This window comes from Sciurus carolinensis, chromosome 6 (genome assembly GCF_902686445.1).
Source record: "Sciurus carolinensis chromosome 6, mSciCar1.2, whole genome shotgun sequence".
NCBI lineage: Eukaryota > Metazoa > Chordata > Mammalia > Rodentia > Sciuridae > Sciurus > Sciurus carolinensis.
The window spans coordinates 133,603,846-133,620,871 of NC_062218.1; the positions used below are offsets into that span (position 1 = coordinate 133,603,846).

At 43.5% G+C, this 17,026-nt stretch overlaps 2 protein-coding genes across 6 annotated transcripts in view; both read left to right on the top strand.

The window, feature by feature from the left end:
- Positions 1-6,461, top strand: part of Gfpt2 (glutamine-fructose-6-phosphate transaminase 2) — a 48,072-nt gene extending 41,611 nt beyond the window's left edge. Inside the window, 3 exon segments of the mRNA XM_047556431.1 lie at positions 2,015-2,182; positions 3,963-4,124; positions 5,561-6,461. Coding sequence (XP_047412387.1) covers positions 2,015-2,182; positions 3,963-4,124; positions 5,561-5,605 — 375 coding nt within the window. The 3' untranslated portion in view covers positions 5,606-6,461.
- A 10,332-nt stretch (positions 6,462-16,793) lies between these two features.
- Positions 16,794-17,026, top strand: part of Mapk9 (mitogen-activated protein kinase 9) — a 49,791-nt gene continuing 49,558 nt past the window's right edge. For all 5 annotated transcript variants that reach the window (XM_047555472.1, XM_047555471.1, XM_047555470.1 and 2 more), the window contains exon 1: positions 16,794-17,009. The gene's annotated coding sequence lies outside the window, so the exon portion shown is untranslated. The remainder of the gene's footprint in view (positions 17,010-17,026) is intronic.

Consider the following 17,026-nt stretch of genomic DNA (forward strand, 5'->3'; position numbering starts at 1 on the left):
GGGGTCTCTTCAGAGTTCCTTGTTATCCCTCAATCTTCCAAGGGAAACTTGAGATTCTGCAGGAATGAGCCTCAAAGACCCTGCATTTTTACAATTGGTGATTGACTTTTTTACCCCTGTGGGAATTATGATCCATGCCACGTGTAAGAGAGAGCTGATGGAGCAGAGGCAAGGTGCCAGGACCAGAGGGCTACCAAGATGTGGACAGAGAACTGTTCAGGGGTCTGAGTCTAGTGCTTGCCCTTTACCCACTACTCACTTGGTATTTACAGATCAGAATGCTCAAAAAATGTCAATGGGATATCAATATTCCAGATGAGGCAACATTGGGCACCAAAACAAGGGCAGCATTACCCAGCTGGGCTCCCCTCCTCTTAGATGGGAGGAAGTAGCTGTTCCCTTCCCATCACTCCACAACTGAGAAACAGTGCCATGCTGGTTGCAAGTGGTTCACAAGAAACATTCATAGAGTACTGCAGGTGGTCTTAGTTGGGAAGGCAAACCTGATCTCAATGAGCTCCAATTTCTACCACATCCATCTCATGGAGATTCTTTTATTTACTTATTTTTGTACATTTAATTGTTTATTATAAAAGATATTACAAAGATATTGATGAACACCAGATGAAAAGAGAAATGCATAGGGAAAGGGGCACAGAGTTTTATGACCCCTGGGCACTCCACCCTCCAGGAACCTCCAAGTGTTCAGCCATCCAGAACTCCCACTACTGTCCTTTTGTGTTTTTATGGAGACTTCATTACATAGGTATGATTGATTCAGTCATTGACCATTGACGGTCAACTTAACCTTCAGCACCCCCATCCCCTCCCCAGAGGTTGAGACTGAAAGCTCCAACTGTCCAATCCTGCCTTGGTCTTTCTGGTGACCATTCCCCATCCTGAGGCTACCTAGGAGCTGCCAGCCAACAGGCAATCATTAGCATTGAAAGACATCTGTCACATTAAAGATTCCAAGAATTTTAGGCGTTGTTTGCCAGGTAAAGGGGACAGAGACTAAATATATATCTTACAATATTACATTCAATTCCCAGTCTTTGGACTTGGATCAATTACAAGATTCTGACTCCAGCCAAAAGAAGCAAGGGACTGGCACATAGCACTTCTCGGGGCACAGGGAACAAAGGTCTGGTAGGGTGCACTTTTAGCCTCCTGCATGGCTTGGGGGTGGGGCTCAGCTGCAGTGGTTAGTGTACTGGTGAAAGATGCATATTCAACTGTGTCTCCAAGTGCATCTTTGGAGAAAGAAAGAAGTGTTATAGGCTACTGCTGGCACAAGTCAATGGCTCCTCTGTGGTCACTTGGAGGCTGGTCCTCCAGCTGTCTGCAACTTCCAGGGAGGAGCCTCACTCCTTATAGTGTTTCCTTGACCCAAATAAATAGCTCTGGGGAAGTGGAGAGATGTTTTTCTTTGGTATCTCATCAGTGCAATGATATGGATTTAATGATAGCTGAATAGAAATGTATCTACCTGAACATAGGAAAAATTCAAATAAGAGCCAAGGGCACATGATTTTACTTAATAGGTCAGTTAAGACAACCCTTCAGAAGTTATTAAGAGTGTAAAATTGGATAATCGTTAATCAACTAATGGGATAAGGGCAAATCTAAACAAAAATACAATGCTGCCATTATAAATGATGACTGGGGAGAGGCCATGTGGCTGGCTAAGGAGTGGGAAGAAGACAAGCTAGACTAATGCTGACTTTCAGTCAAAAGTGGGTGGCCCTGCACGGAACTGAAGAAAGAGGGAACTCTGGCGTCTGGAGGCTAGCCTAAGGACACAGGCTGCAAAGCTCAGCTTTGTGCATGCCAGACCTCTCTCCTGGTCCTGGCTTGCCCTCACTGCTGTTGAGCAGTCCTGTATCCATCTACCTTGTAAACCTTGGTTCTTACCTTCCAAAGTCATCCCTCAGCACCCTTTCTTCCCCTCTGGCTGATCTGTTCCAGTTCCTGTCTACCCAGTGTAACACGATTCCTCCTTGTATCTCCACAGAAAATTAAAGAAATAACTTACATGCACTCAGAAGGCATTCTGGCTGGGGAGTTGAAGCATGGGCCTCTGGCGCTGGTCGATAAGCAGATGCCAGTCATCATGGTCATCATGAAGGATCCTTGCTTTGCCAAATGTCAGAACGCCCTGCAGCAGGTCACAGCCCGCCAGGTGAGGTCTCTGCTCAGGGCTGGGCCACCTCTCCTCTGTTCTCTTCCACACATGGCCACTTCACTCACTGCCTGCCAGCACCAGGTATGGATGCTGCTGCTAGTGAGTGGGCATGACCACACACTCTTTCAGGCCCCCTTGAGAGTGGTGCACACATTTACAAAGAAACGAAAAGCCTGCAGCTAAGACTATCCCTAGCTACCCTGGAACCTAGGCCTGGAGACCAGAGGAAGTGCTCTTAGTAGAGAGGAGTTTTTCCCCAGGGTTGCTGAAGGGCAAATCTGGTGCTAAATAGGCAGAGTTAGGTGAGATTTCATAGGTTAAGAGCACAGTTCTCCACAACACTGCCCTCATTTCAGACACCAAACTTGAGGGTTTATGGGCCATCCACAACTTGCTGCAAATTTTGGAGTTCCCACAGTTCCCTCAGGTTCAATACTTCTCTATAACAACTTACAGAATTCAGAAGAGCCTTATATTTACTATTAAAATCTTATTATAAAGGATATGAATTAGGACTAGCCCCAAAGAAGAGACCCACAGTGTGAGATTTCCAAACATGAAACTTCTGTGTCCTCAGGTTGAGTCAACCTCCTGGTATATCAATATGTGCCACCAGAGAGCCCACCTGGACTTCCGGGTCTTTATTAACTAGGCATGATTGATTGAATCATTGGCTATATGATTCAACTTGATCTCCAGCCTTCCCTTCTGTCTTCTGGGCTCAAAGTCCCAATCCTCTAATCACATGGTTTGTTTCTCTGGCAGGGTCAGCTCCCATTCTGAAACTATCTATGGGCCCATCATGAGTCATCTCATTAGATGGACTCAGGTATAGTCCAAGGCCCACTTTGAAAAATGACATTTCTATTGCTCAGAAAAGGTTTATCATCTCCCTCCTAGGGACCAGGAACAAAGGCCGGATTCTTTATTATGCAATAGCTTCCCTGGGGTAGGAGGGAAGAACCCCCACAGATCCATTCTGTGAGGGCTTGTGAAGTCACAGGGAGGTGAAATCCAATAGGGTGCCTACGCCAGCTGCTGCCACATTTGTCTCAACACAGTGATGTGCCCAGAGACAAGCAATCACATAATTTCCCTACTGAAAATCCTCTTGCAGCTTCCCTTCAAACTACAGTGACCCACAAGCCTGCATTATTATCTGGCCCCTTCCTCCTATCTCACTGGTTCCAGCCTTCTTTCTGTTTCCCACTCATGCCAAACTCATTCCCGCCCCTGAACCTTTGCAGTGCATGCTCTCTGTCTGGAATGCTCTTCCCACAGATCAAAGAGATGCCCCTTCATCATGGAGATTTCAATCCAAATATCTCCTTTTTTGAGAGGGCTTCAAAAATCTCACTAATGTCTAGCAATCACATTGCCCTGTTTTATTACCCTTGTGGCATTTATCTAAAATTCATTTTATAGTTTGCATGTTTATGATTTCGTTTTCCATCACTAGATTATGAGTCCATTATGGTTAGGAGTAGGACTATCTGACACTTTGCAAGGCACTCTAAAACCACTCAATAATGGGGTGCTGAAGGACACAGCAAGATGGCAGTCACCTCCCCAGGAAAGGGGAAGAAACACTCAAGAAGCATCATGCATTCTGACCCATACGTGGATCATGCACATCACCTTATGGGTGCATAATTTGAGCAAAAACAAAAGAATAGTGTTATCACTGCAGTAATACTGATCCCCGAAATTCTTTTGTGTGTGAAGTATTGCTTCTTTCAGAGACAATCTATTTTATAGTCCTATTTCTCTGCTTTAGGGTCGCCCAATTATACTGTGCTCCAAGGATGACACTGAAAGTTCCAAGTTTGCATACAAAACCATAGAGCTGCCCCACACCGTCGACTGCCTGCAGGGAATCCTGAGTGTCATTCCACTTCAGCTTCTTTCCTTCCACCTGGCTGTTCTCCGAGGATATGATGTAAGTCTAAAAATGGCACTTAAAAGAGGAGAAACAACCCCAAAGTTCCTTTTTTAAAATATATTTCTTATTTTTAATTGACATGTATTTGTACATATTTGAGAGTTATAGTGTGGCATTTCACACTATACAATGTGTGATACCAAAATTCATTTTTGTTCTTTAAATACTTATTTGGTGTAGTCATAAGGGAAATAATTACATTTGTGGTAACTTCCTTTTAAGGTAGCTTATATCCCCTGAAAACAAGCTGAGAACTGCAAAAACATAAAGACTATCATTAAGCGATAACCTCGTTACCCAGAAGCAATATTAATTAGCAAATTTAATATTTTATTCAGATGCCTATGCATGTGAGTTTTATAAAAACACTTTTCAATATTATATCAAGGATAAAATTTTGCTTCCTACTTTTATTATTATATTTCAAGTATTTGTCACATCTTTATGAACATGTTACTTGCATATTTAATCATGTATAATATTCCCCCACAATCTTATGATTTTTGTAACAATTACTTAGCCAGTCTTCTTTTACATAAACTGTTTCCAATTTTTTATCTTCATAAATAATACTACAGTGAATGTCTTCATATGTACATCTTTTTTACACATTTAAGATTCATTCTTAGTCTAGCAAATTATTCAAAATTTTGAGTCTTCCAATGTATGTTGCCAAATTATTTTCCAGAAAAAAAAATTTATGATATCACCAGTAAGAACACATATTTTATTGTGCAAAGAAATACATGTTTTATTTTGAGAAACTTTTAAAAATACATAGCATTACAAAAAACAATATAGCAAACTCATGAATGTGCACATATCACTCAGGGTTGACATTTCTTAACATTTTGTCACATTTGTTTCTTTTCTGAACTTATAAACAAAATGTGACATTGCAAATAAAGTCGAAGCCCACTTTATGAACCATTCCCAATTATGTTTCCTTCCCAGCTTCCACCCTAAAATAACAGGTCTTTGAAATGTGTGTGTATCCTTAACAGAAAAGTGCATTTTTCAAATTGTGTGTGTGTGTGTGTGTGTGTGTGTGTGTGTGTGATACTGGGGATTGAACCCAGGGCCTCATGCATGCTAAGCAAGCACACTACCATTTGAACTACATCCCCAGTCCTGAAAATTGAAATTTTAACAGTACACTTTGAGCTAGTTGTTTTTAAATGCATGAATCATATTCTTTTAATAGCGCTAACACAGCATGACACACGTCAGGTGCACGACAAATGTTTATTGAATGAACTAAACATTACACAGTTAAATGAAGTTTCTAGAGTAAGGAATTTTCTTCTAAGATGCAGGTGTCAGGATAGCTCATGATTGGTTTCAGTGAACACCTGTCACTGAAAATAGTTGTTAAGAAGTAGCATGTCGACAAGATCTGTGGGGTCCTAAGAAGCTCTTTTCTTTCCTTTTAGGTTGATTTTCCGAGAAATCTGGCCAAGTCTGTCACCGTGGAATGAAAACGAGACCCTAAGGAGACCATCACCACCTTTGGTCTGCTTTAAGACCCATCCCAACTACAGGGATGTCACGTGGGGAAAGTGGGCATTCTGCGTGTTCCCAGTAGAGCTGACAGCTTCAACGTGCCTTGTACCCAAGTGCTTTTGCTTATAGCAAATACTGTTTCTCTGTGTCCTGAAGTTGCCAGGGAGAAGGGGATCATTGTTTACACATGGGGATCAGAGCAGACTTTTCCACTACTGTGCAATAGAGATATGGCTCTCTTCAGAGTAACTGTGAACCTTTTTTTAAACCAACACTAGTTTTAAAAGACAAAATATTTATAATGATGATTGTATAGCTTTTAAGTTATTTTTCTAGTATGTGGCTTTCTGTAGCCATGGTAATGCCCAGACTGTGCATTTCAGCTAGCCAATGCGCTGTTTCTGGACTCACTCCTGGCGAGTGGCTTTCATCTCAGATTTGAGCACAAAGCATTGACCCTCTGGACTCCTTTCTGTTTTCCCTTCCTTTCTAGGCTGCTTCTGATTCCTGTCCCCTGACATCAGTGAAGTCTTTCCAGACATCTTCCTATGCCTCCTATAAATCCAATTGAATCTCAATTTCCTTCAACATTTTCTTCTTGTCTGTGGCCCATATCCTTTCAACTCTCTGACTTCTGTCTAATGAGATCATGGTTCTTTTTAAGCCCAGCATTTTGGTCCCTGCTCCCTTCCCATAGTAAAACAGCTTGAAATGCCCTGTGCAAGAGGATAGTTTCGAGTGGGCTGCCTTGCTCTCTATTTAAAAGCGTGCACAATCAAAATACTATGCAATTTTAAGACAATAAAGAAGTACAGATTTTTTGGTCTTGTGTGTTTGAGTTTGGTTAGCCTCATTCTTTTTGCGTACTTTGGAATTTGAGAGCTCCTAGGGAACTCAACAGTGTCTGGGAATGGCCCTGTTTGTTAGTGCTATGGTTCACATATGGTTTGAGTGTGTCCCTCAAGAGTTCATGTATTGACATTTAATCCTCATTGGGAGGTACTGGGAGGATGGAAATTTAATCCAACTATGACGTTCAGGTCTTTGGGAACTGATTAGGATTAGATAAAGTTATCAGGGTGGAGGCTCCATGATTGAATTACTAATGGATTTATGAGAAAAGGAAGAGAGAACAAGATACAAGTGTGCACATTCTCTTTGTTTTTTCTCCATGTGATCCGCTGCACCACTTCAGGCCTGTGCCAGCACGAGGACCATTGCCAGATTCTGCCCTCAATCTGGCACTTCCAGAATTGTGAACTAAATAAACATCTTGTCTTTATACATTTTCAGTCTCAGGTATTTTGTTATAGTAATGCAAAACAGACTAATACAATCAATAACCATGGGCATTGTTCACTCACCCACGACCTGTGTGCTTCTAGTGCAAAAGTAAGGACCGTTTTACACAAGACAAGAAAATGTAGACTTGGGACTCATGGCTAAGGGTCTGATAAACCTGGGTTGGGTTAAGTCACATGATATTGCTCGAGATGGTTGCCCAGGACTTAGAAGCAGCATGGAGGGGCAAAACCCAAATTTGTATTTTTCTCCCAATTTATAGTCACAGATCTTATTACAATCAAGTAGAAAGAAAGCCAAACTGAGTTCTGAAGTTTCATCAGGTTGGAACTTAGGCTCCCTATCACACAGAGCTTGATAAAATCTTCATGACAGAGAATTGGTGGGTGTGGCACTTGTATCTCATTAAACTTTTGTTCTGATTACCTATGAGCTCTGTAACAACTTTACCATCCTGTTCTGCATATTGTGCTTTCTCTACATTTGCAGATTAATAGTGAGAGGCACCCATGGGAGGTTTGGAAGATAATGGAGGGGCAGAAATCCTATAGATGGTCCCCAACTGATGATAATTTGATTTATGACTTTTTTTACTTTACAATGATACAAAAGCAACATGCATTGATTGAAACCATGTAGTAGTCATAGGACCATTTTTCTTTTTTCATTTTCAGTACAGTACTCAAGAAATTACATGAGATATTCAATATTTTATTATAAAATAAACTTTGTGTTAGATGATTTTGTCCAACTTGGCCTAATGTGTGTTCTGTGCATGTTTAAAGCAGACTAAAGAGCTGTGATAGGTAGGTTAGGTGTATTAAATGCATTTTCAACTTAACAATGTTTTCAACTTCTGGGTTTCCAGACATAACCCCACAGTAAGTTGAGGCACATCTGTATTCATATCTGTTCTGGCAGAGACAGACAGAAGTGTGGCTTCAGAAGACAGGGGGTTCTGATATGGCCCTCAGGTACTTCCCAAAACTCACCCACCTCAGGGCTCCAGGTAGTGATGGCCACAAACAGGTTTACTGAATCTTCTCTGAAACTCAAGAGCCATGGTGACTTTCCTTGACCTGTATTCCAGTCCTCACAAATTAATGAGGTGGTAACTCCTGCCAAAAATAACTAGATTGGTTTTTCTTCCTGACCAAACCATGGTCAATACAACTCTTAAGATTAGGAGACTGTTGCTGGGGACAGTGGCATATGCCTATAATCCCACAGGCTCAGGAGACTGGGGCAGGAAGATCACAAGTTCAAGGCTAGCCTGGGCAACTTAGCAAGACCCTATTTCAAAGTAAAAAATATAAAGACAGGAGACGTAGCTCAGTAATAAAGTCCCCCTGGGTTCAAGCTGAGTGCCAAAAAAAAAAAAAAAAAAAGATTAGGAGTCTGTCTATAAACTAGTCAGAACATTTGTATCTAGTTAAAACCTAAAAAACTGTATTTCATCCTTATCCCAAGAAGCAATGACCATCCTGACTTTTGTGCTAATTTCTCTCTTGAGGTACCTTCTGGTTCCATCTGTGTATCTATCCTCATACCATGTACAGTTGACCCTCTGTGTCCATAGGCTCCACATCCATGAAGTCAACCAAACACAGATGGAAAATACTTGGAAAAAAAAATACCCAGGAAGTTCCAAGTGTAAAACTTTAATTTTCTAAACACCAAATACTATGCTGAATTAACAGGATAAAGTGATGTGTAGTCATTGTATTAGGTATCATAAGTAATCTAGAGATGAATTAAAATATGTGGAAGGAGACCTGTAATTATATATAAACACTATACTATGTTCATAAAGGACTTTGAACATCCTTGAATTTTGGTATCTGTGGGAGGGATGGTCCTGGAAACAATCTCTTATGGATACTGTGGGATACCTGTACTGCCTAAGTCTGAAAATGAGGATGAGCATACACTGTCTGCCCTGGGCGGAAGCTCCAGGTGGAGGTGAGTCGATCAGTTACCAGGTGGTGGTCTGACTTCCACTTCTCTGGCAGTTGACAAAGCCCCTTCTGTGGAAGTCATGAGTAACATCATCAGAGGGTCTTCAGAGACACAGGGCTCAATGCAGCTGGTGACTTGGCAGGGTGAGGTGTGGAGCAGATCCTGAACATGCAGCTGAAATATGATCAGAGGAAGGAGCTGCTCTATACTCTCTGCTACTAACCTCACCGTGGCCTACTTCCTGCTCTTGGTGTGAAGTGGAAAACTTTTGTGAATGATATGGGTGTCCTTAGCAGAGTAGGGGGGGAGAGAGCCTCATCAGCACCTATTCAAGATAAGCCAAGCTGTTGAAAACCTGAGCCAAGCTCTCCTGGGCATTCCGTGCTCAAGTTAAAAAGACGGCTGTGTAAATGGAGCTCTTGGCAGTGACAGTCTACCTCTTGGGTGGCGTTGCTGCAGGATGGTTCACATCTGTGCAGAGCTGTCATAACAGCCTCACTTTTCCATATCCTTCTAGGGATTCTTTCTCATCTCATAAGTTGGGTTCCTGTTTCCTCTGTCTTCCTTCTTCTGAGTTTCCTTCTTTAGTTTTGGTGGAGCACATCACCCTTGAGAAAAGGCTCTTGGGAGATGCTATGGTTTGAGCTGGTTGTGGTGGGGACCAAAACTCATGCTTAAATGTGACCCCCATTGTATGTTATTAAGAGGGTAAAAACTCAATCCAACTATGGCATTTGGTAGTAGAGTGTTTGGGAGGTAATTAAAGTTGAATGAGGCTATGAGGGTGAGGATATAATCCAGTGAAATAGTGGTTTTATAAGGACAAGAAAGACCTGAGATAGAACACTCTGCCCCTCTCATCACTTGATGTCCTGTACTGCCTCAGGACTCTAGAGAGTCCAGACCAGCAAGGACCTTACTGGATGCAGCTGCCCAATCTTGAACTTTCAGCCTTTAGAACTGTGAGTCAAATAAAACCTCTCTTCCTTATAAATTCCCAGTATGTGATTATTTAGTTATAATAGAAAGTGTGTTAGTCCATTCAGGTTGCTATGACAATGTAAAACCATTAATTAGGTAACATAAATATCAAAAATTCACTTTTCACTGTTATGGAGGCTGGAAAGTCCAAGGTCAAGGCACCTTCAGATTTGGTGTCTGGGAAGGATCACTTCCTGGTTCATAAATGGACGACTGTATTCTCATATGGTAGGAGGGATAAGGATGCAATACGGTTTGGATGTGATATGTTGCCCCAGAAAAGATCATGTTAGAAAATGTAGGAATGTTCAAAGGTAAAATGATGTGAGAGCTGTAATCTAATCGTCAGATTAATTCATTTGATGGATTAAGAATTTGAATGAATTACTGGGTGGTAATCCATATAATCATGGGCAGGGATGGTATGGTTGGAGGAAGTAAGTCATGGGGGGTCATGCCCTTGTGGATCATATATCTTGTCCCTGGTTCCTTATGCTCCTCTCTTTGCTTGTTACTTGTTACGAGCTGAACAGCTTTCCTCTGCCACACCCTTCTGCCAGGGTGTTCTACCTCGCCTCAGGCCAAGAAAAATGGAGTTGGCAAATCACCAACTGCACCTCTGAAACCATAGGCCCCAAATAAAATTTTCCTTCTCTAAGTTGTTCTTGTCAGCTATTTGGTCACAGCAAAGAAAAACTAACACAGGGAACTCCTTGCGGCTTCTCTTTAAGGGCACTAATCCTGTTCATGACCTAATCATTTCCTGAAGCCCCACTTCCAATACCATCACACTGAAGGTTAGGATTTCAAAATATAAATTTGGAAGTGGGGGTGCATTCTCCCACAGCAACAGGTAAATTTTCTGAGAACTTACGGATCTGGAAACGACTTTATAATTCCTACTTATTTGAGGATTTACCCAAGTATAGAATTCTAGGTTAGAAAAAACTTTTTGTTCAGAATTTTAAAGGTAATGCTCTATCATTTGGGTTCCACTATTGCTGTTGAGTCCAAAGGTGCTCTGATGTGTCTTTGTAGGTGACTTTCTTATTGTCTTCTTTTATTCCTGTGTTCTAATATATCACAATGTAGTATCTTAAGTCTCTTCATTTGGTGTTGAGTTCAGCCTGGTAATTGATACCCTTCGTTTCTAGAAAATCTTGAATTACTTTGGTTGTAGTGCTTTCTCTGTTTCTCTGGTCTTTCTGGAATGCATATTATTCAGAGGTTAAATGGATGGATTGGCCTCTACATTGCTTATCTTTTCTATTTGTCCATCTTGTCTTTTTTACTCTACTGATTGTGAAATTTCTTCAATTTTCTTTCCCAGCCTATCTACTACTATGATTTTTCATTTCTGCCAACATGATTTAGTTTCCAAGAGTTCTTTGCCTTGAATATATGTACATACATATATATATGTCATATATTTAAAAAACTAAAGTCTATACTTTAATCATATTTACTTAGTTTTAATTTAATGTTCTTTTTCTGTTCTTGTATGCCACATTACATGTTCCTTAAGACCTTCTGGCTATGACAATTTCTCATACTTTCCTTGTTTCTGATGACCTTGACAATGTTAAGGAGTACTGCTGGGTATTTCATAGAATGGCCCTCAGTTGGGTTTGTTTAATGCTTTTCTCTTGTTGAGAATGGGGTTATGGGTTTGGGGGGAGGAAACCAGAGAAAAAAAGTCATTCTCGTCACTTCAAATCTTAGGGGTTCATTCAGTTGGCTTTTGTGTCTCATTGACATACCCCCATCATGGTGTGTGTTTGTGTATTTTGTAAGTACTTCTTTATTGAACTACAATGAACTCCAGACTCATCTTGTATATTCTCTGCCCAAGTCCTAGAATCAGTTATTTATCCAGGAACCCTTGGTGATTTTTATGAGAGAGTGGCATTAGAAACCAAGATCCAAGTTTTAGGTTTACTTGCTGCTACTTGGATGTCATTGCTTCTAGGTCATCTCAGTTGAGAGAGCAAGGACATACTCTTGTATACTGAATACTTTTTAAATGAATAGATCTTGTCTCAAGGATGTGATTTTTTTTTCATTTTTTTCTGAACTGCATAGGTTTTAGTTTTCTCTTGAAATTTCCTTCTCCACATAGTCTCTACTTTCTTTATTTACAGCAATGGGAAAATGAATCCCAGACTGGCCTCAAATTTGCAATCCTTCTTCCTCAACCCCCCAAGTAGCTGGAATTTCAGATATTCACCACCACACTTATCATCGTTTTTGTTTAAGACTGTTTTATTGTCTTAGTTTTCTTTGTCACATGAACTCAGGCTGTCTGCTCAGATTTGAGGTGAGCAAATCAGAAGTTCTGAGTATGTGATAGGCCTTACTGATGCCAAGATTCACTGCTAGGAAATCTGGGAAAATTCTAGGGGGTGTAGGGTGTCATGTTAATATCTCAGGTCTTGCCTTTAGGACTGCTCAGACTTCTGGAAAAGAACCTTCTGGTCCCCTGAGAGTGAGGGTACAGCTGCTGAAACTTTGGAGGATACCTGGAGGAAGAGGGCTGAGGGCTACAGTATTCGTTACTCATTTCTAAAGTCACTGAATAACCTGGGTCTATATAGCACTCACACCCTCAGTTATGCCCCAGCTATGACGTGTTCTTTCTTATGTTTGTTATAGGACAATTTCTTGGACCTCTGCCTTTCCCAGTTCAGTCTGTCTTTCACTTGTTGTGGTCCTTATGTGAGCCTGATTGTCCAGCCTAACTGACTAACTAGTACAGGGGTGGAAGCCACACCCAAGGGGGTTCTCACAGGACTTCACTATGAAATTTCAAACCAGTTTGGGACAGAATAAAACCCAGGTCAGTCAAGGGTGATTAAGATCATAGCCATGTAAATCCATCAGCCCTGTGGATGCACATACAGCTGACTTCTGGAAAAGCCACTATTACCCCCAGATCAGGGAATGGAGGCCTGGGTTTCTCCTGTCTCCTATGCTTTCTTCTACTTGGTGAGCCAGTGTGGAGCAGGGAGGTGGGCAGTGTCTCTGTCAGGTGTGGCACTGAGGAGTAGCCAGAGCTGAGAGTCAGGACAGGGAAGGAAGCCAAAGGAGGCTAAGGGTTTCAGAAAGAGAGAACAGGCAGGTGACTTTCATCAGAGAAGGTACCCAGTCAAGGACCACAGAGTCGAAGATAAGCACAGGGAAAGGGGGTAGGCAGTCAGGTAGCTAGGAAGCAGGCTAGAAAGGGTTTTGCTCTAGGTAGGGAGGAAATCAATAACAATTAATCTGCAATGAGCTACCACTATATGCCCACTCTGATATCTACACTAAAGAACAGTGTCAAGTGTTGGTGATGACATGGAATAATTGGTACTTTCAAGCACTTTTGGTGAGAAAGCAAAATGGTGCATCTACTTTGCAAAAAACAGTTTGGCCCAGGGTAGAGAGCTCTACTCCAAACTCAAGCCAGGAACTGCAGCTTCCTCTGGCTCCCCTTTCTGCACTGCCCCCATGTTCCACTTCTCATTAAGACCTAAGAATTTCAATCTTTCATTCTTTTCCCTTTGTCATTTATTTAAATATAAGTTAGATATTAAAAGTTGCCCTTTCATAGGTGCATAATCCTGAGTTCTAATAAATAGTCATATGACCACCACAATTACAGTATAGAGTATATCCATCACCCCAAAATTTCAAGGTGGGCTGCCATAGTCATTACTCTCTCCCAACTTGACTACTGGCAACCCATTGATCAATTTTTATTTTTCCAGAATGCCATAGGAATGGAATCAAGAAGGATGTAGTCTTATGCTCTTCTTCTTCTTGGCTTCTTTCACTTAGCATAATGTTTTTTCTGATACTTATACATGTTGCACATTTATCAGCAGGTCGATTCCTTTTATTGCCAAGAGTCCACAACATGGATGTAGTTTGTTTATCCATTCACTGGATTATAAACATAAAGGTTAGTTTCAAGTTTTTGACTGTTTTGAATAAAGAGGTTATACACATTCATGTTTTTATCTTTCTTGGATAAATACCCAGGAATGGGATTGCTGGATGATATGACTGGTTTATGTTCAACTTTATCAGAAATTTGTTTTTGCAAAGTAGATACACCATTTTGCTTTCCCACCAGCAGTGCATGAGAGTTCCAATTGCTCCATCATCACCAACACTTGTTATTTTTCTTTAGTACAGGCATCAGTGTGGATATGTAGTGGTGGCTCACTGCAGATTAATTTGCATTTCCTTAGGACCTGAAACAGTTTTAGATTCAACTCCTTCCTATTGGCACCTACTTCCATGGCCCCAGGTTAGGGCTCAGTTTTTTCCAAAAGGGCCTATGCAATAGTTCCCAACTAGTCTTGTGGCCTCATGCCCCTCATCCCCCACATCTCACAGGCCTTAGTGATCTTTCTGAAATAAACATCTAACCATGTCACTTAACTCCTTGCTTAACACCCTTCAACAGTTGCCTTTTATGCCACAGCCTGGTTTTCATCCTCTGAAGTCCCCAAAGGTCAGCAGCTAAGAAATTAAAGAAGCTACAGCCAGATGTGGGTCATAGGGAGTATAAAATGGTAGTAAACTGGAGACCTCACCTAAAAGGAAATATAGGCCCTATGTTGCCAGATCAAACTATTCAACAGACGCCAACAATGGTTTGTTTGTTTGTTTGTTCGTTTAAAGTAAAGCCTCCCAATTTTTAAATGTTGACAACTAAGTGAAAAAGCAAATTAAAAATATATTCCAACCCCTTAGGAATAAACAAGGCATATCAGTGAGCTCATACCAGCCCAGGTGCCACTAGGTAGCAGTGCCAATGCATCTCAAAGGTTATTACTGCTCCAGTCCCCTCACATTCCTCTCCAGCAAGACTAGGTGACTTGTGGTTTCTTGAACACAGCACACAATCCTTGCCTGAACCACTGGCCCAGCACATTCCTACTGGCTTTCCAGCCTCAGCTGGGGCTTTCTCCTGTCCAGGAGTACTTCCTCAACTGCTTTTTCCCATTTGGCAGGCATGATCAGATATCAGTTGTGTATATGTATCCCATTTGGTTCACATCATACTCTTGGCAGAATCTTCTCACTTATAGGCCTTGACCAGGAATCTTTGTGCTTTTCTAAGGCATGGACAGCTCCTCTCTCTGCCATGTCACCTCAGGCTCTGCATTCATAAATGTTCAATATATTTCATAAGCCAGAAAAAAAGTGTCTCTGAAATAAACAGAATGCTTATGGAAAACCCAGCATGATATATCTAGGTATGAATGCATACATAGTGAGTTGGGGTTATTTACCTTGCATGGGGTGAGTATTATAAAATCAGCTTTGTCTAAGAACTGATGGCCTCGTCCTAATCTGAGGGGAAGAATCCATGGATACCCCTTGGTGAAACCACAGCCAGGCTTTTTACTAGTTTACCCAAATGGCAATTGTTGGTGTTGTTTTCTATTGTGCACTTGAGGCAGGTGGCAGGTAAGGCAGAGGTGAGAACAGGTATGTATGGTCATGAGGCCACCAGACACCTTTTTCAAGGAAGCCTACACTTAGGAGCTAGAATTATTTTAAGCAGAGAGGAGCCATACTCAATTTTAGAAAACTCCCTCTGGTGGCCAAGGTGGTGTGGCTAAAGGGGGAGATTCTGGCAGGGTCTCTTCCTCTATCTCCCTCCTCCTCTGAGGCCCTGGTGCTTCACCAGCCCTTCTCAGGAACCTGGGTCTAGGGCTTGTTGCCCTCCCCAAATTCTGCTGCCACCTTTCATGTCCTCAACTCCTTGACCTCCCCATTTGCCCTGGTTACTTGGTGAATTCTGGCATCCTGTGACTGCCACTCTACCTTCAGAGTCACCATTTGTCAAACACTGCCTCCTACTCCTCCAGTCTCCAAAGCTCTACTCCCACAGTCTCTCCCCATCCACAGGTCCCTGAGCTTTACCCCAATGTGTCCAGTCTCCTTGCCTCACTTCCAACTTACTATCCAAACTCAGATCTGTCAACGCTCCAAACCCTGCATGTTCCCCAAACATTTTATACGAACCTGGGCCAGCTGGAACCGGATCTGAGGGCAGAGGGCTGCAGAGGATAATTCAAAAGCAGCTCAGTGTCAAGGGACCCCAGTCCTTTGGGGTCCCTAAGCACTGCTCAAATCCCTCCTATACCCCAACAGAGGCCTGACTCCTGTCACCAAGAGTTCTATCCCTTTCCTGTCACTGAGTTGTCGGGTTCAGGGTCATTTTTCCTCACCACTCCCTCCCTACAGTAACCTGACTTCTGGCCGCACCCTTACAAACTGATTCAGTGTGGCAAGCGCAGCGCCCCTCGCTGCAGCAAGCAGCGGAGTCTGGACCCTGTGCTCCTCCCTCCTCCCTCGCCGCCTTTGCCTCCTCCTCCTCCCGGGTCCATTATACGACGGGTTCCTGGAAGCCGAGGCCCCAGCCTGTTTCTGAACTGGCGGGCCCGGGTCCCTTTCCAAGCAGCCTCGCCGCTGCACGCCTGTACCTTCAGCCCCGAGGTCCTCCAACCCCACAGCAGTAAGGCGTCCCCGCCCCGCTCGCCGGTCCAGCCCTCGCGGGTTCCCGGTCCCCTCGGTCCACCCTCTCCGCCGCCTCCCCACTCTGCGTCCCGCCGCCGTGCTGCGCACCTCCCCACTTTCCGAGGGCGGGCTAGGCAGGCGAGTCAAGCTAAGCATGCGTCTCCAGCCCGCTGCGATCACAACGCAGACCCGAGCGCAGTGGCCCGTCGGCCGGTGGGGTAGAGCCCCCTAGGGGGCGCTGCTCCCACCCGACCCTGGACCAGGCCTGGGGGGCCTACACAGCTCCTGGCCCCTCCCTTATCTCCCGGCAGCGACCCGCCCCCTTGGCACGATTGGTCGCGCCTGTCCGACACTCCGCGCGCTGATTGGTGGGCCCGAGGGTCTGTCAGGCAGAGCGCCGTGGCGGCGGCGGCGGCTGCAGCGGAGGGGAAGGGAGCCGGACCGGAAGGGTCGAAGCGCCCCGGCGCCCCTCACACCCACTGCGGCGGCCGACGGGGCGGAGCAGAGCGGGGCGGCAGGGCGGCGGGCCGAGCCCCCGGGCAGCGGAGCCGGGAACGGCTAGCGCGCTGCGCCGCCAGTCTACCGCTCGCCCTCTCCCTGGCGCGGCGGCGGGGAGGCGAGGTGAGCCCGGCGGGCGG